The 24531-nt window shown below is 35.7% G+C and overlaps 2 protein-coding genes across 5 annotated transcripts in view; both read left to right on the forward strand.

Moving 5' to 3' along the window:
• Nucleotides 1-341: 341 nt before the first annotated feature.
• Nucleotides 342-7070, forward strand: LOC123559107 (protein rolling stone-like). The gene is made up of 4 exons (XM_045350922.2): nucleotides 342-543; nucleotides 1626-1839; nucleotides 4931-5041; nucleotides 6619-7070. The coding sequence occupies exons 1-4, from the start codon at nucleotides 427-429 to the stop codon at nucleotides 6996-6998; spliced, it is 822 nt and encodes a 273-aa protein (XP_045206857.2). The 5' UTR covers nucleotides 342-426; the 3' UTR covers nucleotides 6999-7070.
• A 7567-nt stretch (nucleotides 7071-14637) lies between these two features.
• LOC123557532 (alpha-1,3-mannosyl-glycoprotein 4-beta-N-acetylglucosaminyltransferase B-like) overlaps nucleotides 14638-24531 on the forward strand; it is an 84294-nt gene continuing 74400 nt past the window's right edge. The window contains exon 1 of one of the 4 annotated variants that reach the window (XM_053543858.1): nucleotides 14638-14692. The gene's annotated coding sequence lies outside the window, so the exon portion shown is untranslated. Of the gene's footprint in view, nucleotides 14693-21510; nucleotides 21634-24358; nucleotides 24377-24400; nucleotides 24501-24531 lie in introns of those variants that run through there. The other 3 variants (XM_053543857.1, XM_045349041.2, XM_053543860.1) reach the window with 3 other exon arrangements.

Raw genomic sequence — 24531 nt, forward strand, 5'->3', positions numbered from 1 at the left:
CACTGTAGATCTACTTGTTTTTACCAGTACTAATATTTTCAACGCATTCTCCCACTCAGCAGCATTAATTTATTGTAAGCCATCTCAAATATAAAAACCGTCATTATATAAAAATCATAAACAACAAAAAAATAAAATAAATAAAGAAAGAAATAAACAGTGGTTCGAACCATGGACCTGCGTGTCTTTTACGTAATTTTATTAAATGCATGCCGTCTGAGCTATCAAGCCTTTCGGTCGGATGGCGCTGTTTTAACATGTGTGCATGTATTATATTTTCTAATACATTTGTATACATATACTTAAATTTGAAAACACCCCTACGATCAGGAAAAGTCTATATTTTAAAGTGCAATCACGGCTCAATACACAGTAACGACCTATACCCATTTCCTCTTCATACATAGACGTTAACAGGACAATAAAATGTCAAGTGAACAGGACATTACAGGAGATGGACACTGTTATAATTTCAAAAAGGAATTTCAATTACGAAAATTTGGACTTAATCATGAAGATCCTAGTTTGTTTGTTAAACCTCAGGTGAATATTTCAGTAATTGTTTCTTGTTCTACACATATATTTTATAAATTGATAATATTACAGAGATATTCTTTGAAATGCTTAAATTTATATTTTGTGCTACATGTATTCGAATAATGTTATACAGAAATGTTACATGTAATTATAAAACAAACGTTAAGTAAATCTTTTTTTTATATGATCAATAAACCGTAAAAAATATGTACATCCTTCATAAAAACATATCAGGTGTAACTGTAACATATCATTCCTAACGTATCAATCGTTTCAATAATATGTGGCGGCATATTTTGCCATCAGCTATCTATATTAACTGATTAAACTTGTGGACCTTATCTCGTCAGTAAATTGCCCAGTCATAAAACTATTTTGAAACTTTGTTTTAAGCAGACATCTGCTTAGTATACGTACATCAGGCAAACATGACATCAGAAAAAGTACAGGTCGATACATTGCACATGCAAATTAAGTTAAGTCGCATATGTTCTTGCTGGTAAATAGCGGTATTTGTCAACCCAAAATACATTTTCTTTTGCAATAAATACGGTTTTTATCCCAAAACACATTTACCTTTGGTCACTGACAAAGATTATGTACAGCCTCTTCTGAGTAGTCGTGGGCCTCCGTGACTGAGTGGTTGAGCTCGTTGACTTCCAATCGATTGCTAGCTCCGCTGTGGGTTCAAAACCTCGCTTAAGGTGTAGAAATCTTTCTGAATCACGTTAGGAAGCCATCCAGCTGGCTTGCAGAAGGTGAGTGGTTCCTTTCAGGTACTCGCCCATGCCTAAAATTGACACACGAGTCTTCCTCCATCATGCAATGCAAGTGTTATACATGTGCTGGACAGTTACCATATGACCTTTAATTTGTCGATGTGACGTTAATCCCTCAATAACAAAGACCTTTCTGAACAGTCAAAGCAAGATGGCCTTGCAAGCACGTACAGTGCTTCTTCTTCAGATTTAGAATGATTGGATCCGGTATGTCATGTTATTTAACTTATGAAAATACTCAATATAGTCAAGTGTTAACATGTGCCTGACAGTTTGTTTTTTACCTCAGAAAAGTTTTATTTATTTCAGTGCTTTCCTAAAATAGTGTACATTCCTTGGACAATTATTTGGGCACTGTTCTACCTGATGAATTTGGGTTTTGAAGTTTACTACGATATAGAAGAAGGTCCTACATATCTCACAAAGGTGACGAATATTGCATACATACTGCAGTCTGCATTTGTCTTCACAGACTGTTTCGTGACAATATACGTCCATGTTAGGAGAACAGACATTAAAAGCGGTAAGTTCTTAAGTCTTTTGCAGTTTGCGACATACATCGGAAACATCAACGTTTTATCAACTGTTGATGAAAATAATTTGGGTTATTATACATCGAGGATATATTACTTAGAAAATAATCACGTTTTGAAATTGTCGAGTTTCGTACAGCAACACCAGCTTCTTTTGTAAAACATTCTATGTTAACATTATGACATTAGGTCCCTTATAGCATACAGAGAAAACAAGAGTGCTCAACTTTCACAATATACCCCCGTCACAACAAATTACTTTTGACTTTTAAGATACTCTACAGTCTTTTATAATTTCGACTTACTCAATGGCCATAATTACAGATAGGCAAAAAAAAACTGGTTATCGAATATACCCATAAACATTTACCAGAGTTTGGATAAGAACAGCTTTTTGTTATGACCCCAAAACCACCAAGACCATTCAGATAGTCCAGATCGATTTTGAACTTGCCCATTAAAATTGGAACAAAATTTTGTGAACATTGGATAAGAACTATTCAAGTAGTCTATTGGACGTCGCCTGTCAACCAACGCCCGCCCGCCGCGGCAGGTGATTACATAATACTTTCAAATTCACGAGCGCATTCAAAGTTTCTGAGAAAGACTTTGTGAAGAAATCTATATTGTTTGATCTAGCCATGCAACATAGATTTTCTTGTGAAAAATACATTTTGAATTTGACATGTTATTGAGACAGTAAGATGTATGAATAAATAGGTTACAAATTAGCTATATTTCAATTTAGCGAAAGTGCAATGTGAAATATTCACACTGGCTACATGGGTACACGATAAGGTTCGTAATCGCAGCGCGATGTAATTTATTTTTCTTAAAGAAATGAATTAATAATTTATTCAAATTAGCATTTTTATAATATGTTTGAGGGTTGGGGGTTGTCCTGACTGTACTTTTACTGTATGGCATTCAATTAGAGGACATACATTTGTCTATAGATATGATACCATACCTGTCTTAAGCAGCCAGCCAAGGGAAGCAGACAATTTGGCCGCTTAAGCCAGGTGACCGCTGATCGAAGGTGCAGTCAGTATTTTTCAGACTTCTGACCAGTCTATAGCCTTTAGGTACATTTCTTTTGGGGTTTTCCATTATTATTTTGCCAGGATACAATGACGTGCATTTGCCTTCGCAATACGAATGGTCTTCTTAGCAATCTAAAACTCCGGCGTGTATTTTTTTTACTACAAAAATTGTTGCAGGCAATTTTCCAACTACAAGACAAGTTTGTTTACAATTTTCGCCATTTTGGTAAGGGAAGCTACTCTCGGCGCTTATTGTTTACGCTAAATCTAAGATTGCCGTTACGTTACGTAAAAGATAGAGTGGTTTATAGTATTTTGATGACAGAAGTATAAAAAATCACAAATATTATGCTACTAATTAGTTATCGAATATTATCTTTAACCGAGGTCAAACTGTGAACAACAAAATTGACACGAGGTGACACGCTAATTACCGATAACTACTGGCCATTTGATCATAACAAATGGAGATTAAACCTTTGGTTATCAGTTTTAATTGAGAAGCTCATGTCATTTTGTCGTTCTTGTGGTGACGTCACGCGAAACTTAGCAACCACGAGCTTCTCAAAATCGGGTATCTTCGGCGATTATTGCCTAAAAATAATTGGTTTTGGAAAAAAAAATGGCCGCTGAAAGGGGTCAAATACGGCGGTCGGGAGGCAATTTTGGTGGCCGCTGGCCGCGGACGGCAGGTGGCCGCAGAATAAAGTGTTAAAATAGAGGAAAATCCGTCGGGGACGTCATAAAATGGCCGCTGAACGGAGGTGACCGCTGATCGGATTCGTTACTCTATAGAAACAATTACAAGTCAAGTTTAGGTATAAATCAAGGTAATGCAGTTTGTACTTCAGTATGATGATTGTGTTTCAAAGTGCAATGTCTTCTATCAAGCATGGTCAATTACTTCATGCACTTTTCAGTTTGATATATAAAAGCAGTTTGTATCTGACAAGAAATCAATGCCATACCATGGTAGATCAAAACGAAGTGGCTTAAATTCAAGGCGGAATTATTTTCTTGTCAGCCCGATATGTTAATGGATTTCAAATGTCATTAAAAACGAATGACATAACATGGTACATGTATATTTCTTACCTAATGTTGTCAATCTGCTGTATTAATGCAGTTTGTTTTTTAGGAAAAAGGAATATTGTCACAATTTACTAGTATATCAGAAAACAGTGGCTTCTTGTCAATTCAAAGACAAGATTTAATGTTTTAATTTTCTGTACTTGTCAGTCCGTAAATCATACCATAAGTATCCATATTAAAGCAGTTTGTACTTACAGGGAAAAGCAATGTTGTTCTTATGTTAATTCTGTTTGCTAGGATTTCTTTAATCATTTAAAGAAGTGAAAGAATTTTCAAAATCAACTCAAAAATAAGAAAGTTATGAGCATTTAAATATTTGATCAAAATGGCGGCCATTTTGCTTCCATGGCAATAAAAAACAAAATGGCGGATTTATTTAATTTCTAGGTACATATTTGTACTGAATTTACTTATTTCTGTAAAAATGATTTCTCACTTTTTCCAGCTATAATGAAAGAAACTAATATGTTTTACATTTTACTCTCATGAAACATATGAAATTAATCTATTTAAAATGTTATTTGCTAAAAAAAGAATTCAGCAGTGTGTAAATGACGTTATAAACACACTAAAATGGCTGCCTCCATCATCAGCCATTTTCTTAAATTTCAAACTGCCACATCTTTTTCAATAGCGGTCCGATTTTAAACATTCTTTCAGCGTTATGAAAGGCCTGAGGATGGCTTTCATATAAAATTAACTTACTGTCAGGCATTCCTTGCCCTTTAAGGAATGTGATGAAATGGTATGTCCAAATGCACTGGCTTCTATTCAACGCGAACAATTTATTTTCTGTCATGTTAGTATAAACTAAACTAAGCTATAAGTCTGGTATATAAATGCGCTTTATGCAATGTATTTCATGAGAAACGGTATATCAGATTTCAAAGCCAATTCTTTTTTCTATACTTATCAGTCTGATCTATCAATGTAAATTGTATTTCAGGAGAAACAAATGTGATGCCATGGTATATCAGAGTACAGTGGCTTCTATTCAACGCCAGCAATTCATTTTCAGTCCTTATCAGCCTGATATATTATGGATTTCTTAATGTTGGTAAATACAGAATTAATTATTTGTTAATTTTGAACAGCCTGAAAATCTATTAGTACAAAATATATTAGAACAATACTGTCAAAATAAAAGAACGAAATGTATTGTTTTAATAAGTACCAACAATCTTACATACTCTTTGATATATCATCATTAGTAATTTTCGAGGGATGGGGTTTAATGTCACACGGACACAGTTATATGTCATATAACAACTTTCCAGCTTTTGATGGTGAAAGAAGACCCCAGGTTCCCCTCCGGATATTATTTAGTCGCGAGCGGGAACCTGCGTATAATCACCGACCTTCCGTCAGTCAGCTAAATGGCTTCCTCGACTGAAGAGTTCTACAACCCAAGCGAGGCTCGAACCCATACCAGTGAGGCTGGTTTGATATGAGCCGCACCATGAGAAAACAAACAAAGTGGCTTTGCGACCAGCATGGATCCAGACCAGCCTGCGCATCCGCGAAGTCTAGTCAGGATCCATGCTGTTCGCTTTCAAACCCTATTGCAATTATTGAAACCATTAGCGAACAGCATGGATCCTGACCAGTCTGCGCGGATGCGCTGGCTTGTCTGGATCCATGCTGGTCGCAAAGCCACTATGTGGTTTTCTCATGGCGCGGCTCATATATTTATTACCTAAAATTAATGACTTAATAATTGTTGAAAGTAAGTTATGCAACACGAATTGTTTACGACAACCTCAGATGTAGCTAATCTTTCTGTCTACATAAATTTATTTACTTTTTTTTTTCGTGTTTTTCTAAACATTTTATTTTAATTTGAAAAACATTTTTTGAAAGGGTTTTACCAACAACTCATTATGACAGGTCGTGCACGCAGTACTGAAAAAGATTGTTCAAACTGTGGGGCTTTTCCCCCTGAAAACTTCTCCTATTCATAATTTTAAACTGAAATGTGTAATGGCCAACGCAGGATTGCAGTCTTACCAGATATACAGCTTTACCGTTGGTCCCCATCCAAGATGACTTGAGAAGCAAATTACTCATTTTCTCTGAACTTATAGAAGTAGATTCGATAATTGCATGGCTAATTCAAATACACATAAAATGGTAAAGAAGAATATCAAAATACAAGCAAAGTAAACTGATGAAAAAAAAAACCACTATCATTTGATTGTTCATTTCACAAAATTACAATTTCGTCTCTAGCTAATATGCAGGATCATGAGAAGTTGAACAACTGGGACAGGCTCCCATTTTTACATTTTCTGGTTTCCACTTTTCAAGAGATCGATATATACTTTTCTTTTTGAATTAGCGATTCGCTTTTTTCAAAATAATATTTTAAATGAATTATTGTGCTTCATGAAGGAAAAAAACCACACACACAAACAAACAAAACACAAAAACAAAAAAGAAAACAGTGTTTAAAAAAATCAGTTTGTATGGGGACCAACGATTTATAAATAAAGACAAAAACGTTTCTACGAGTATCAGCGTATTACCTAATATTACAATTGCAATATTCTTATATTCTTCCGCGGAGGAATTTTGATGATACCAATATCTATGAATTAATTGGTAACAATAAATGAAATATCTTTTAACTTTCAGAGTTTAACCATGGCAGCGTTTATATTCATCTTCTCAACTCCGTATATACATTTCTTGGTATACTGTTTTCCGCTAAGCCAGTGCAGCTACTACATGTCTATCAACCAATGGTACCCGCACTTTTATACATGAGTTTCTCAATTATTTACCATATACTTGGAGGGCACATGATATATCCAATTTTAGACTGGGGGAACAAAACTGCCAGGACAAGTCTGTACGCTGTAGTGTTCATATGTGTTGCTGTTCCACTTATACATTTGACGTGCTACCTCCTACATAGAATTAGGGTATTTCTACACAGAAAATGTACGACCAAGAAAGCGGATATTTCTCAACAGTCGGAGTCAAATAAAGCCTATGATTCGTCTGCATTGTAAAAATATACCGGTATTTTTATTTATAATATAGGTAAATGTATGCGCTGAAAGTAATAAACAGACAACCCCGTTTTTTTTGTTTTGTTTTTCTTTCAGTTCTACAATATATGTTAACAATCGCTAGGTGTTATCTTAGACCCTTCTAAATTCAATTAATCATTGATCTTCGCTATTATGTGATTCAATAAATCCAAGAAAGTGCTTACGCACATTCCACGCGCAGGCAAATCCACAGGGAACGGACTTAAATAGTGTTGCCGTGTGAGAAAATTAAGAGGATACATTTGGCATAAACATTCAACATCTGACAAAGTGACGCTTACATGTCCCTTGTGCGTATCCGTCATTGTCAAAATTTTAATTGTATTTTAACTCAAAGCTTATTTGTGATCTAGTATCCAGGCAATAAATTGTCTTCTTTTGCTTACTGCGAAACACTAAAACTAAGATTATTATTTTATTAGCATGGCGTCTGATCTTAAAACCATTTTTAACCAAGTTAATGTGTAAAACGGTAGATGTACAGCTACCCTGGTCTGAACACTATTTGCACGTCATGATATTGGACTGTTGATGTATGTTTATCCACGTTGTAGTGTGATATGCTAAACGCTTGGAAAAGGGCTTCGAGATCATTGGCAAACCACTACAGTGGATGACTTCTTATCTGAATGACCGCTACCAAACAGTCTCAGTAAATGGCGAACTGTCTACTCCAGTCCACATGAAATACAGTGTACCACAAGGATCTGTCTTAGGACCGAAAAAAACTACATCATGTATACAAAACCCGTTGGTTCAATCTGCAGAAGCCATGGACTGAATCACCACTTTTATGCCGATGACTCACAATTATACTTGTCGTTTAAGCCAAAAAATATTTCCTACCAACATGAAGCCCTATCTCGAATTGAAATCTGTCTCAACGACATAGTCTCTTGGATGCATCAGAACATGCTGAAGCTCAATACTGACAAAACTGAGGTAATTTTGTTTCACACAAATCACACAAAAATACCCGAAGATATCTGCGTGAAAGTAGGACCCTCTCAGATTAAACCATCAATTTGTGTGAAGAATCTCGGTGCTAGAATGGATTCAAACATGGTCATGACACAGCATGTTAACTCTCTTTGTAGAGCTAGTTATGCACAATTTCGGCAAATAGGCCACATTGGGCAGTACATCACAGCTGATGCCACCAAGTCTCTTGTGAACTCTCTGGTTACATCGAAAGTAGATTACTGTAACTCGCTGCTGTATGGAATCTCCAAAGACACACTGCAAAAACTTCAATGTGTACAAAACACAGCGGCCCGCATCATAACCAGGACTCCACGATACGATCACATCACGCCGGTCTTGAAAGAGTTGCATTGGCTTCCGGTTAAGCACCGAATTGAGTTCAAATTCTTGACACTTACATACAAAGCCATGCACAATGAATCTCCCAAGTACATTGTCGATATGCTGGACATGTACAAGCCTCGTAGAGACTTAAGGTCGGCAAACGGCCCGGTGTCTTTGGTTGTACCGAGGAGTCGAACAGTAAAGTATGGTGACAGAAGTTTCAAGCAAGCAGCTCCAAAGCTGTGGAATGCCCTTCCAGCAAGCATCAGAGATTCAAGCTCGCTGTCCGCATTTAAAAAATCTTTGAAAACGCATCTCTTTCACACATGTTATATAAAATAACAAAATCTGAAATACTGTTGAAAATGGCATTAAACCCAAAACAAACTAACCATGACAGGTTTGTTCCTTGTTGAGAAAGGGATTGCTTGCGTAATGTAATTTAACGTTGAACATAATTTATGGATGATCTTGTTTTAATTAATATTCCTTTTAATCTTTTACCAATATATTTACATGTATGTATATGTATGTATGTGTTCTTTATGTTTTTGTAAAGCACTTTTGAACGCACATATTTTGTATGATGTATGAAAAGAGTGCTATATAAGTGTGGTATAATAAATAAATAAATAAATAAATATGTTACATCTTTCCATGGTCATAATACCTTTGCACCTAATTATTCGGTTATTTATAAATGTTTATCCAGAAGCCTTTGTATAATGTGATATATCTATGTATTCAGGTGACTGGTGGTTCAACCAGTCATTAAGAGTGAGTTTTAGCGCGCACTATTTGCTGGAGTATTTTTTACCCTGCCTGCAGTGACCAAATGTGTTCCTTTATTTGTTTGTTTTGGTTTTGTTGTTGCTGTTTCATTCTCTTATTTTATATAAATGTCACACAAATCCATAAATACAGTGGTGCACAATTACGTTTCAGTGTTTCTCAGTGGCTCTTCATATTGGATATTATGATTTTTATCCGTTTAATCTTTGAACATATATGCTTGGGCCATTGAGATGAAGCTGATTGAAATCTCTGTTCTGGGGGCTTTATCTCACTCTGTCCCTCTGGTCAGACCGCTCTGTTGTCACCAGTGACTGTGTTTTACAGATTAAGTCTGATAACGTTAGTTCAAGTAAATTGGTCCCGTACAAGTGACGCATATTATTCACGTGCCCGGCCCAATATGAACACGTAGCATTGGCTTCCTTTGGCAAAAAAGACAAGTTTCGTCGGCGAAATGTTGTGATGTTGTTAATTGTAATAACATTAAGTGCATTTTCAGACTGAAAGATCATGGTATATATGTATTCCAAGTGAAGAAACAAACAATTCATTCCGGTCTCGCTAAAAAGCGACAAGAAGAAATCAAGCAACAATCCTACTCGTGAATTGGTTCGTGTCGATTAATTCCTTGTTAGATAACACCATTTTTTCTTTCTGTTGAATTTCAAATATACTTAGTAATTCATTTAAGGGTTTCATATTTATCAACGGTTTATTTTACAAGAAACTGAACGGTACAGAACAATTTATTTATTTAGTAATCCTCTGTTATTTACGTTTCAAAAGAAAATGTAAGCGACCGAGTGTGTGCTGGTATCTGTGAACCAATTAGATTTAAGTTTTATGTGAATATTGATTTAATCTTATCTAATATTTAATGTGCAACAAAATAAAAGATGTAAATAACCAACACTTTACGAAAAAAAATGAGTTCCGTACTCCTACACAGCATCTGGCAGGTTTTTCTAGATTCTAGAGATACGGATCCGTACCCCTAGACACCTCTTGTGATTAAAGATTCATGATGCCAGTTTATGTATAGACGTGTTCAAATCATATTTAATAAATACACCAAAAATCATAGACAAAGTGAACAGTAACACAGTGGGACACCGCCTTGGAACCGCCTAAGTACTTATATGGTAGAGAGTCCTTTTAGTGCGGGAGGAAGGATTCTAGTAGAGACGAAACTACACAGTTCGGGTTTCTACTATTTTAATATTTCTTCATATATAACGCACTGTAATCTATCATAACCTCTATATCATGTACATTTGACGGTATAGTCTTTCTAAATGTCTCTGTTACTGTACATACAATCTCTAAATGTTTCTGTACATAAATCTCTGAATGCCTCTGTACATAAATCTCTGAATGCCTCTGTACATAAATCTCTGAATGTCTCAAACTGCATAGAGCTATCAAACCACTCAATGTTAACATGTATACATAATAACAATAGTAAAATATACGTATGATATCAAAAGGGTATCATACATACAATAGATAACATACATACACTATATATGAATTACACTATTAAATCATATGGCTTTACTTCAGTTATTTCATACAAATTAGACCCATTAATCAATCTACTGTTCATTTAGAACAGAATACCTACATTACACAACAGATCATATACATGAAATAAAGTATACAATATATATCACATCATTATCTAGTGGTCTAGTGATCCGCATAGTGGCTAGTATTTAGTGTTTCAAGTAACTGGCAAACTTCACTGATCTTGACTCCAATCACTCTGTTCCTTCATATTAAAGTACATGTAAAACATTGTCTCCTGTCTGCTCAAATGTGCTTCATTGCCATTAGGTTACCACTGTAAACCCAAGAGCTGGTAACTGTGCTGTAATGTGAATTTTATGATATTTATGCTAGATGTTGAAACAGAGGTAAATGGCAGTTTGTAGACCTGCAGATTCTTTTCATTCGTCAAATGTTTTCAGCCCACTACACACGAGTAGTCCGAGAAATAGAAACAATGTGAATTCTACCTCTAGAAGTTTTTCTTCATCATCTACAAAAGTAGACTTCAAAGTAGTGACCATAAACTTTCAAAAAAGTGTAATCTTAGATTGTTAACAGTGAATTGCTGTAGTGTGAGAGAACATAAACAAGAATTTTTAGCTGCTTTAGACTATATTAAACCAGACATAATATGTGGTACAGAATCCTGGTTAAAAGGTGTTAAATTAAGAACCAAAACGTAGTGCAATTAAAACAAGTGAAATTTTTCCTGATGAATTTACAATACATAGAAATGATAGAGTGTCCCGAGGCGGTGGTGTGTTTACTGGTGTCAGGAAAAACATGGTAGCTGTTGAACAGGTAAATTTAGTTACGAATTGTGAAATTGAATGGACAAAGGTAAAAATGAAAACCGAGAAAGAATTATTTTTGTGTAGTTTTTATATGCCTCACAGGAACATTAATGACCTGGAAAATCTGGAAAACTCATTGAAAAAATTATATGAACAGAAAAAAAGTAAACATGTTTTATTATCCGGAGACTTAAACTGCCCGGACATAGACTGGGATCAACTAACTGTTAAACCAAATGCTAGTGATAGACAAATTCAGCAAAAGCTAATAGATATTTCCATTGACTATGGTCTTTCGCAAATGCACACAGAACCAACCCGTGGTGAGAACTTACTAGATCTTGTGTTTACAAATAACCCATCTCTTGTGAAATCATCATGTAGTATTCCTGGCATTAGTGACCATGCCATGGTCGTTACTGACTCAGATGTTAAACCCCATTATAATATAGAAAAACCAAAGAAAGTTTACATATACTCTAAAGCAAATTGGGAATCTATCTCTGAAGAGTGTGAGAGACTATCGGCCTCAATAGTAAACATGTTCAAAAATGGTTCCACCACTCAAGACCTCTGGGATAAACTAAAATTTGAATTACAAAGTATTATGGACAGATTTATTCCATCTAAAATGTTTAAAAAACGGAACTCTCTCCCTTGGTTTAACAGAAGTCTGAAAAGAATGTCTCGGAAGAAGGCTCGTATATATAAGTATGCAAAGAGGACGAACAGTTGGTCTAATTATAAACAATTTCAGAAACTATGTAAACAAGAGTTCAAAAAAGCTGAAATTTCTTATGTAAATAAAACTATACTTGAAGGTCTGTAGAAAAATAACAACAAACCATTTTGGAGGTACATCAAATCTAAACGTCATGTTAATATAGGAGTAGCACCACTAAAGAAGAAAGGTCAACTTTTGAACGATAGTGAAGCAAAAGCTGAAATCCTCCTAGAACAGTTCAGTTCAGTTTTTACAAAGTGTCACGATCGTAACATTCCGTCTCTTCCAAAGATAAATTATTGCGACTTGCCAGACCTTAGAATTACATCAGGCGGGGTTGAAAAATTGCTAAGCGTGTTAAATACGGCCAAGGCTATTGATCCTGATTGTATACCAGACGTCATGTTGAAAAATTGTGCTAAACAGTTATCAGTCGGAATAAGTTGTATTTTTCAACAGTCGGTAGATACAGGCATGTTGCCGGATGACTGGTTGAACGCAAATGTGTCTCCTGTTTTCAAAAAAGGTGATGTGCACCTTGCGGAAAATTATCGACCTGTTTCACTAACTTCCGTGCTATGCAAGACACTAGAACACATCATCTGCAAGCATCTTCTAAACCATCTAGAACGGAATAAAATACTTACAAATTTGAACCATGGATTTCATAGTGGTTTTTCTTGTGAAACACAGCTATTAGTAACTCTTAATAATTTATTAACTTTTAATGATGAAGGCCTTCAAACAGACGAAATCATTCTAGATTTCTCAAAAGCCTTTGATACAGTACCACACAAAGAATTGTTATCTAAACTAAACAGCTATGGTATAACTGGACCTATACAATCATGGCTAATGGAAAGACATATGCAAGTTGTTGTAGAAGGTGAAACCTCCCAGAAATGTACAGTTGACTCTGGAGTTCCGCAGGGCACGGTCCTCGGACCTCTGCTCTTCTTGTGTCATATAAACGACCTGCCGATATCCGTTAAATCACAGGTACGCCTATTTGCAGACGACTGCTTATTACAGAAAGATCTATTAGAGCTGGAAAAATGGTCTAACACCTGAGGAATGAAATTTAATGCTAAGAAATGCTATGTTTTAAGTGTCCACAATAATACCCACACTTCTATTCATTATGTGGACATATTCTCCAGCAAATATCAGAAAATCTATACTTAGGACTAACACTGGCTGAAGATCTACGTTGGTCAACACATATAAGTAACTCTAGTATAAGGCAAACTCTAAATGGCTCTTCTTAGAAGAAATTTACGTTATTGTCCACTTGAATGTCGTAAAACCGCTTACATTTCACTTGTACGATCAATATTGGACTATGGATCAGTTATCTGGGACCCATGGGAAAAGTATAACATCGATAAATTAGAAAAAGTTTAGCGTCAAGCGGCTAGATTTATAACAGGTGATTACAAATCCAGAGATGTGGGCTGTGTAACAAGGATGTTGAGTACACTGGAACTACCAAATCTACAACAGCGCGTCAAACCGACTGATCTTCCTATTTAAGGTGGCTGAGGGTCTGGTGCCAGCACTACCTCCATCGGAATACCTGCATCCGGCGAAACAGAGAAGGCATATTAAAATTAAGAAATTTACAGACTGTGAGACAAAAAACGTTCTTGAAAAACAAGTAATAAATAATTCACATGGTTTTCTGGTCAAACATTGTAAAATTGAGCAATTACGAAACTCTTTCTTTGTGAAAACGACACAGGATTGGAACCATCTGGAAGATCATATAGTGTGCGCAAAGACAGTACAGGGCTTTAAGTCAGCCCTCCATTATTACTAGCGCCTCCCCCCGGTGTTCTATACCGTAACTGGTCCTACACCTAGAACATACAGATACAAATACAGAAAACTTTGTGACACTCTTTGGTAGTTTATGGGCCTCCCATACTGCACACAAAATTTTGGCTCATTTAAAGTACTGATGAGTGATTTGAATCTGTTTGAAGATAACAATAGACTTTTACATATTTTGTTATCTTAAAAGAATCATGATGCATAAGATGTTATCAAAATAGTACCATGGTATAGTTCAATCCTTCACCTTTATTTTGGTATGCTACTCATTATGTTTATTCTTCAGAAATGTGGAAAAAATCGTGTTAAAGCAGGTGACCCCTCTACTCCTTATATAGTGTATCCTTAAAGTCGGTGCATATATAAAAAGAGAACATTAGCTATATATAACAATTAAATCAACGACATTACAGTGAGTTCTCATTAAATTGCAGATAACAGGTTGGAACTTTCTCTACAATCGATGTAAAAATAGTGTTTGGAGAATACGAAATGTGCGGTGTTTTACATAGTGTTGTTTTTTATTCTTTTGTGTAGTTTCTCTTTGCTTTCGGTATTTGATGATTCTGCTGTGTTAAGTAATAGAGTACCAGTCCATAGGAGGCTGAGGATGCTTGCAACTGTCAAAGAACTCTGAAAGGTTATAGGTAAGTTTAGGTGTATAAATTATAGCGGATAACAGCAATATTTTAGCATATAGAGAAAATTTATCAAGTTATAATCTTAAAGTAAGTCAACTCTGCTGAATGAAAACGTAATCTTTGCAGAAAAATAATTTCGTCCTCAGAATTTTCGACCCACATGATCCATTTTCATCTGTGTGTGGGGTTGCAATGATGTATCTTTTAACGCACTGAAGTGTTCAAAATTACAATACATGCTGCAACACTGTAATTATTTAGGCATTAAAGTTATCTGGATTTGTTATGTGTACTTGGAGCCTTATTAACCCTTATCATGCTGGACACGATGGATTCTGCTTTTGCGACCAGTGCAGATCATGATCAGCCTGCACATCCATTCAGTCAGTATCTTTTTGATATGCACCCCTTTTAACTGTTAATGGTTCTGTCCAGTTTGAAAGATGGACCAGTTCATTATAGAAGTTGAGCTGGATAAGGGTTAAGTTACTCATTCGGCTTTAATGCCATTGACGATTTCGACATTATAGGATAAATTCCATTTTCCTATATTAGCCACCAATAAATACCCATTTCCGGTTTTACTGTGAAGGAGGTATCAGGCTATCAGCCATTACGTTTTATAGCTTTTGTATTTTGGTGAGAAAATCATCTACCCAGTGTAGGACTCGAACCTACGACCCCCTGCTTGCAACCAGAAGCCTCGAATCACTACACTCCTCCTCACTTTAATTTTGAAGGCTTAAACCTCATCGTGGAATCATAGAGCGAGGTATCAACTGTTTAGCTTCCAACAGAGAATAGCCTCTGCAAATACCGCATGCTCTATATAACTGGCCAAGTAGCCTTCCTTTACAGTGGAGTTGTAGAGCAGGGCATCAACTATTCAGTTTCCAACAGAGTATAGCCCCTGCAAACCGCATGCTCTACATAAACTGGCAACTGTAGCCCGCACTTTCCAATTTATCTTGTCGCCAATGTTGTATTTTCAGACTTCAGGAAAGTTGGATAAAATGGCAGGACATTTGGTCCAGCAATGCCTAAAAATCTGCCGGACCGAAAAAAAATATGCCGGACTGAAGAAAATGTCAGTGTACCGCATACGTTGCTTTTCTCCATCATATACAAGCCAGGGGTGATTTTTAGTCCATTTCTCGTTAAATGTTTGGTCAACCCTCTTATTTTCGTACATTTGTTTCCTTTCACTATGATTGTTAGGTGTTAATTTACATTTCTTTTCCGGTTCTGCCCCGGCATAATTATGTTAGTGACGCCATTTTGATATGTTGTCCGAGATGTTGCGGTTCTCGGGGTACAATAAATGCCAGTCAGTCGGACCGCATCCGGATTAAGAAACCGCGGACCGCATCAAAATTTCCGGTCATGTCCGTCGGACCGACGACTTTCCGGAAGTCTGTATTTTGGTGAGAAAATCATCTATCCAGTGTAGGACTCGAACTTACGACCCCCTGCTTGCAAGTCAGATGCTCTGCCAACTGAGCTAACCGGGCTCCTGGTTAACCAGAAGCCCGAAATCACTACATAGCGGTAGTGTTTAGTACAAATGTATTATCCTTTTTTCAAGGTTTAAACAAAGAAAATTTATAAAAAATATTGCAGATTATCGTTAAACATTGTTGTAATTAAGATGCAGCAAAAATATTTCCTCAAAGTTTACTGTCGCTACATCGGTGGTTCTGGCCAGCCCACCCCCTCTTCCCTTTTACAGAAATACAGGAAGACGGGATTTATTCTAATCTATAAATATAATGTTGAAATGAAGAATGATGGCTTATTTTATGATCAGATATTTTAGTCGCCATCCCTTTATTATAAAGCCTTAACTGTATCAACATTTTACTGTTAGAAAAACGAAGACATGTATTCAAAAATAAAATAGCCATAAAATACTGATCAAACTTACTTGCTCCAATAAATTAAACATTAATAATATTCATGTAGAAACTTGAGTTGAATATAACCGCATAATTATAAATAAGAGACTTTAAATCTTTGGAAAAATATTGTGAACAGGTGCGAGAGGATATCTACCCCAACACCCGTTTCAATATGCAGCGATTTGATGACACTAAATTGCAGAAAAACAAAACACAAAATATAAATTTAAAAAAAGGTTAGTGGGATAGTTTCTTGCTTTAATGTCAACATAAATTCATTATCAGAGATGTAATCATAACAAAAACATCGTACATACACAATAAAACGTTCCAAACAGATTTGATTGGGGATTTCCTAACAGAAATATACAGAATAAATTTGAATGTGACGGGACAGCAGAGCTCCAGATAAGCTGCGTATTTGCGCAATTAAAGTTGCAGAAAACCCAATTGAGTTCATACAGTGCGCATACTGAAACGCAGTTAAAATTCCTAATACCCAATTCATTAAAAATCCTTGCATATCGCATTTTCCGTATTATAGAATGGGTACGAGACTTTAACGCTAGACATCAGACTGGTTATACATTACGGCAGAACAGGTAGCTATTTATCAGAAAAAGCACAGGACCATTCAGTCTAATATTATGCCGATAAAATGACCACTTCTAGTACTAAAGAGGTCGCAGAAAAACATGGTTGCAAATAGAAGGATATTTTGTTGTTCAACAAAGACTATCTGTTTGTGATAATATAATGCCACCGATACTGGCAGACACCTTACAGGAGAGGTGAATACTTCGTTCGGGATATTGTGTATGAATTGATCTCCGACTGCATTTAAAGTGCAAAAAATACAATGGACCATAAGTATCCCAGAAAACATTTAAACGATTGGAGAAAAAAAATATCCTTGGTTAAAGTTACACATAATTTCCCTTGCTTACAGGCATGTACATGTAGAAAAATAATCAAACCTGGTTAATGATATATACTGTAACAGTAAGCATGTTTCATCCAGTGCAATTTAGCCAAAAGACAAAATAAATAAATTGTTTGTGCAAGAAAAAAAAATTGTTTGTGTGAGATTGGTGAAATACCCAATTGGTTTTAGCAAATACCCAATTACTTTTGAAAAGCCTTGGTAATACAAGGGCGTAGGAGCTGGGGCGGCAGGGGCGGCACCCGCCGCCCCAATATTTCGAAATGCCGCACTCGTAAATTTTTGAAAAGGCTAGAAAATATAATTGAAAATAAATACAGCGGTCTTCCATTTATCATGAAGTGCATCGGCGACTGATATGTACACAGAATCTTGTCACGTATCTGACACCTTGCTAGATCACCTTGGTGACAGGGTATTGTTCAAAAGCGATAATCCGCAACGACCAATGTCGCTGTATTTTCACTCGGCAATACATTAATTAATGAATGTTAATCGTATTTGATTGCTTACTGCCAAACTTGCAATTAATGTTTTGTCTTAAATTCTGCCGACAAAGGAAAGTATCTTGAGTAAAACACAAACGCAAATCGGGATCTTTAGATGTCTTTACATAAAATATATTAAATTAAATATTTTTGACACTTAAACATATATTGTTTGAAAATCAAAGGCACCAATCATAATGATTAAATTCAACGCATAAAATGTAGAAAAATCCTCATAGATTTTACAGATCTAATTGAATTAATAAGTATTACAGCTTCTACATAAACATATAAAAGGCCAATAAGCCTCGCAGTTTTGCATTTCCAAATCAATCATTTAGTAAAAAGAACCCTGAACTCCGTTCATTCAACCCTCAATGGTTCAAAGAAAACAGTGAATTGCGTTTTACCTTTATAATGCCATTTAATGACTTTAAAAATGCTATAAGGATTGGATTACCCCATTAAGTCAGGGTCTTGTGCTCGATCCCCTACTTAGACAATACTGGTTTTACCTAAATAGGGGTGAAAACTCGAGAGAGAAAAACCGAGTATGTTCAATAGATACTGAGCAGTCCAAGAAGTCGCCAGACTGCACCATTTACTCTAGCTATATGCAAAATTTTCCCGGGGCCACCCCGGACCCCGTTCATGGGAGGGGGACACCCCATCTCGAACCCATCCCCTCCGCCGCCCCAATGCTCAAATCGTCCCTACGCCCCTGTAATAATATTATTTTTACCCAATTCAGATTTCCAATACCCAATTCAGACAAAAAATGATGGGTAAATACCCAATTGCACCAAAAGCTAATCTGGAGCTATGGGACAGAGACAATTAAAAGTTATCAGGCTGTCCCGAAACGTCCTATTATTTGAACTAGTGTTCTTGAACATATTTGGCAAACTGTTCCCATGTTGAAAACTAGCCTGTCTGATGCTATTTTAGTAGTGTCTATCTGATTATTTCTCTTATTTGCATGACATTCATGCTGATTCTTCTTCTGTCACAACTGACTATAATGGCCATGCGTTGGGAGTTAAAAAGCTACTTAGTCCACCCAGGAAGACAATGACAGTTGTCATAAAAAATGAGTGCAAAAACCTAAATTAGCCTTAAAATGCCTACATCTGTGCAGCACATTATGTATAAGGTGAAGGAAAAAGAGTGTTAGTGCAGTTAAAAGATAAAAGCTCTGTGTATGTCTAAGGGATATGTGACATTGTAGCCAGCCTGCCCTATATGCAGTACGTGGCATTGTCAGCACTGACTACTCACTTCATATACCGGTAGTGAGTTCCACTCAACTGTTATTCTTGTAAAAAATAAGTAATGAGTACTTAATGTAATCTGATGGTGAGTGTGGTATTTGGTATGCTATAATTATGGTGGTTATGGCGTGACTGTCTAGTGTAAGGGGTTAAGTAGTGTGTAGGTGTTATATCTACAAGCCCATAATGAATTTTATAAAAAAAAGTGAGACAAACATTTTTATCCTTTTCTGCATGACGAGTGTGTCAACAGCTTTTCTATTTTTAGCTCGGCTTTTCAAAGAAAAAGTAGAGCTAATATTGCACTCGCCCCAGCTTTAGCGTCGCCCTCACCATTGGTTGAAGTTTTTGATCATACAGTCAAATATCTTTGTTACTGTCAAAGCTTTTGATTTAAAACTTAAAATAGTTATTTACTATCAAAGTCTACACCAGGAGAAACAATCCCCATAACTCTGATTTGAATTTTGACAGAGTTATGCCCCTTTTTAACTTAAAATTTTTTAGTTAAAGTTTTAGAAAGTTTTTACTGGCTAAGCTCTAATTCAGAGTCAGGCACTGAAAAAAGTCTAGCGTGCTGTCTTACGGACAGCTCTAGTTAAATTAATTCATCAGTTGTAGAACAAATAAATCAAAAGAATTCACAGAAAACATATACCTGCTAAACCATAATTAGTTAATTATTTTACCTTAATATCCTTTTTCTTACTTTTCCTATTATGTTTTTGATCTATAAAATGACATATTATTAAGTTTTTCAACATATTAATTATAGGCACTGTAGTCACAGGCTGGTTGTTAACAAAGGTGCATAATAATTGTCAAATTATCCATACTATGGGGATCTGACAAGCAAGGAAAAACTTCAAAAAAAGCTTAACTAAATTTTACATAATGATAATGTATAAAGTAAGTTTGGTCATATGAATAACAAGAATAATCAGCATGACTGTCCAGGCATGATTGTCGTACGAATAACCATAAAATAAAGTGGTATGATGGTATCATATGACACAAGGGCCATAACTCTCACTCATATTATTTCATGAATTGGTCCCCCTTTTTACTTAAAATTTCAAGTTAAAGTTTTGGTTCACTTTCACACTATCTCTGTTATTCCTATATGGATTTGATTCAGACATAAAATAGTTGTTCCACATAATTAGCCACACGATACGACACATAGTACATTACTTTTGCAGAAGAATTCCATAAATTATGTCCCTGTTATTATTAGTTAATGTTTTGATAGTCTTTCTCCTTATCTCTGTTATTACTAATTACATTTGACTCAGACTTAAACAGTATATGCCTTGGGGTCATTAAACACTTCAGTGATAGCTCCAGCTTCCTTAGATGTGCCGTATTCCACTATCCAGCAGCGAAATAGCCAAGCACACTGTCTCATAACATACCCATTATAGTTAATATTTATAGAATATAAATGTAACCATCTGCTATAAGTTGAAAATGCAATAAATTTGAGCTGTGCCATGAGAAAAACAAACATAGTCGCGCAGCCTTGTCAGGATCCATGCTGTTCGCTTTCAAAGCCTGTTGCAGTTAGAGAAACCGTTGGCGAACAGCATGGATCCTGACCAGATTGCGCAGATACGCAGGCTGGTCTGGATCCATGCTGGTTGCAAACGCACTATGTTGGTTTTCTCATGGTGCGGCTCAAATTTTCAACAGTTCAGGTTTTGAATCATTCACTGAAGGGAGACACCCAGAACATTATCATGAATGGTATGTGCAAATCTACAGAGATAGGAATGAATGCAGGACGCACAGCTTGAACCCCTGGTTCAGGGATGATATAAATGTTTCAGGTGTGGTTCTTCCAGTCTTGCTTTGAGTTTGGCATAGTTATAGTATGTTCAGGTTCATTAAAAGCAATTCTTCATTAATGTTATTTTTCATTTGCATATTCCTGCTTTCTGCTTCACAGACTTTAGTAGTATTTCATAAAGCTTACAATCTGGCTGCCATGCAATCATTGTATACTTGAGATGTCATTTTTACAACAAATAATTTGAACTTTGAAGTTGTTTTAAATAGAAATCATAATTGTTATCAGCCTGTACTAAATTTAAGCAGCAGACACTTGTAAACACAATGTAAAGATAAGTGGAGATTTTTGGAATTTATTGACATCTGGACATAGTCACACTGGGAATTTAACAATTGTCACATCAGTGCAAAAATGGTTTGACTCCATTGACGGTACAAATAAGATAACCACTTTTTGCGTCAAGATGATGTAAATAAATATCAGTATTGTAGTTATTCAGTTATTTCAGTTCATGGTGTGTGTACCAGCAACAGCTAATAAGATAAATGTCACAGGGTAGGAATTTATGTTCGTTAATTATTCAAATTATGCAAATAAAAATATTAAACGTCATAATACACAGTATGTACTATGTAGCGTTAACAAGTGTTCTCTGATTCATCTTTTATTTCTCCGTCACATTTGACAGAATTTTTTTAAGCATGCATTATATACTGCTCTTACATTTTAAATATAAACAAATAGATAGTTAAGTAGCTTTCAACCTGTTTTAGTTATTTATATTGTTTATAGTAGAGAGTACATTTAATTATGGATTTAAATAGTGATTTAGATTGATTCATCACCGAAAGTGAATCTGGAGAGAAAGGGGATTTTCAGAGAAGCTTTTAGTGTCAGATTGAGGGACGATTTTTATTCACTTGATTAAATATAGACTTGAAAAAGGGCAGAAAAAAACTGTCAAAAACTTCTTTGGTAAATTTGTTTAGATTTATATGTAATTGACTTGTGTATATAATATTATATACTTTGGAAAATTTTATGTCTTGCTGAAAGCAAAAAGGCTGGCCTGTATAGACAAATTACTGATGAAGTACAGGCTAATAGACCAGACATGATCATTATTTCCGAGCTGTGCCTTTTTTCTCTTCATTGCAGATATTTATGTATACATACATATGACTTCCAAAAGAAAAAAATATATCTAGCTAAAAAATTGTGATACATTTGATAATTTACCTTTTATACTTTGATGAAGTTCAATTCTTTTCTTTGTATATGATGTCTGACAGCAGCATTAGCTTCAGGGAAAGAAACTATGAGTTACATAATATTGGAAGTATTTACAGATAATAGATTCAATGAATTTTAGCTGTTGATTTAATTATAGCAACATCATAAAAAGATTTCAGTTACTTCAAGCCAAAACAGTCCTAGCTGTCTTCATAAATGTCCCCGAAGCATTCCCTAGAGCAAATTTTCTAACATCAGGTGCATTCAAAATAATAAATACGGTATTGAAGTAAATGGGTGCATAATTTTGTGCTCCTCATTGTACCCCCCGACAACAAAGTTGTAAGGGGGTGTATACTGGTTTCAGGTTGTCTGTCCATCCGTAGACACAATCTTGTGCGCACCATCTCTCCTCATTCCCTTGACACAATTTAATGAAACTTCACAAAAGTGATCAGTAACAACAGTAGTTGTGCATGGGGCATGTTAGGTTCTTTCAGAAAAAAAAATTGCAGAGTTATGGGACTTTGTTTTTTGTTACTACACTATATACATAGACACAATCTTGTGCGCACCATCTCTCCTCATCCCCTTGACACAATTTAAAGAAACTTAACACAAGTGATCAGTAACAACAGTAGTTGTGCATGGGGCATGTTAGGTTCTTTCAACATCAAAAATTGCAGAGTTATGGGACTTTGTTTCTTGTTAACATACTATGTACATAAAGTCTGCATATGCAATCTTGTGCGCGCCTAATCTTTAGAACCCTTGCACACAATTTAATGAAACTTCACACAAGTGATCAGTACCAACCCTAGTTGCATGGTGCATGTTACGTTCTTTTAGATAAATATTCTGCATAGTTATGAGACTTTGTTTTTTGTTACTATACTGTATACATACAGTCCACATAATTATGCAATCTTGTGTGCGTCAAATTGCAATGTACTGTGTCAGTGCATGCTGGGGGTACATTCATCACCTTTAGTAATAGCTCTAGTTTCTTTTTGCTTCATCAGTTCAAATATATTCATTGGATTTTAATCACGGTATTAGTTGAGTCCAGATAACAGTATTGTCATCTTGTGTCAGAATGTTAAATGTACATATCTACATCTTGACTGGAATCTTAGTACACATATATAGACTAATATTGCCGTATAGGTAGATTACAAGACTTGCACTCAGGAGGCTGTGGGTAAGAATCTTTAAGCAAGGTGTATGTTTCCCCCTGCATGATTTTCTGAAGATATTATGCTTGAGGATTATTCTTCCTCATCCCAAGCCAGGATCAACAGGTAAGGGCGCCAGTGCACCAAGTAGGCCTATACTCATCAGAGTTCAGGCCTGAAAATGCACTTCATACCTGTTTTTCAGACACATAGCCGCCATAGGTTGAACAGCAAATGATTGTAATCCTTCCTTCTTCCTACATATAAGTTAGTGATATATATTGGCACTCAGAATTTAAACCCAAAAATTGATCAGAGATGACTATTTCATGCCTATATTGGGAAGATATCTCAGACACCCACTTCTGTACCTACTTACACACCTAATTGCTTATAAAACCTTCATCCTTAACTAGACAATGTTCTTACACAAACATGTCTCACCCCCACTCCCTCCACAAACTGGCCTTCAGCCTATGCTTCATGAGAGAACTTTGAAGAAAACAAGTAATAGTTAAAAGCATCTGAAGGAAGGCCCTTTAAAAGAATTCCAGGATATAATTTTTGAATGAAAAAAAAACAAACACTTTTAGGCAGCTGCCATGGTGTAGCTACCCCACTGGGTGTAACTGTTAGTTTAAATATCAAAAGCCTAATTGTCTTTATTAACCTTAAGCTGAAGGTATTTTGCTAGCTGTTCAGCTTCCCAATATATATCTGGGGAGAAACAGGATTTATAAATTGTTTCTGAGAAAAAACTGTAACGGTATTGTTCTGGACTTGATCTGTTCTGACTCTGTATTTTCTAGGAAGTGATCAAGCTGTAATGAGTGTATGTATAGATATATATCAGTATATTTTTAGCTACAGGATGTAACAATTACATTGAGGTAACTGTTTCAGTGCAAGTTTTATTTAATTGTTTCATTGACATATTATGTAGTTAATTATGTAGAGCTGCAATTAGGTTATGTATATGTATGAGTGGTAATTAGAAATTCATCATGAATTCAGGTTAAGCAAATTTGACACGATCTGGATGTGG

Source organism: Mercenaria mercenaria, chromosome 5 (assembly GCF_021730395.1).
Source record: "Mercenaria mercenaria strain notata chromosome 5, MADL_Memer_1, whole genome shotgun sequence".
Taxonomy (NCBI): domain Eukaryota; kingdom Metazoa; phylum Mollusca; class Bivalvia; order Venerida; family Veneridae; genus Mercenaria; species Mercenaria mercenaria.

Excerpts from the sequence above, each read along its gene's own strand:
- LOC123559107 (XM_045350922.2), top strand. The coding sequence starts at position 427 with ATGTCAAGTGAACAGGACATTACAGGAGATGGACACTGTTATAATTTC. Across the intron at positions 544-1,625 it reads GTTTGTTTGTTAAACCTCAG|TGCTTTCCTAAAATAGTGTA; the intron begins GTGAATATTTCA and ends TATTTATTTCAG. Across the intron at positions 5,042-6,618 it reads TTATGGATTTCTTAATGTTG|AGTTTAACCATGGCAGCGTT; the intron begins GTAAATACAGAA and ends TTTAACTTTCAG.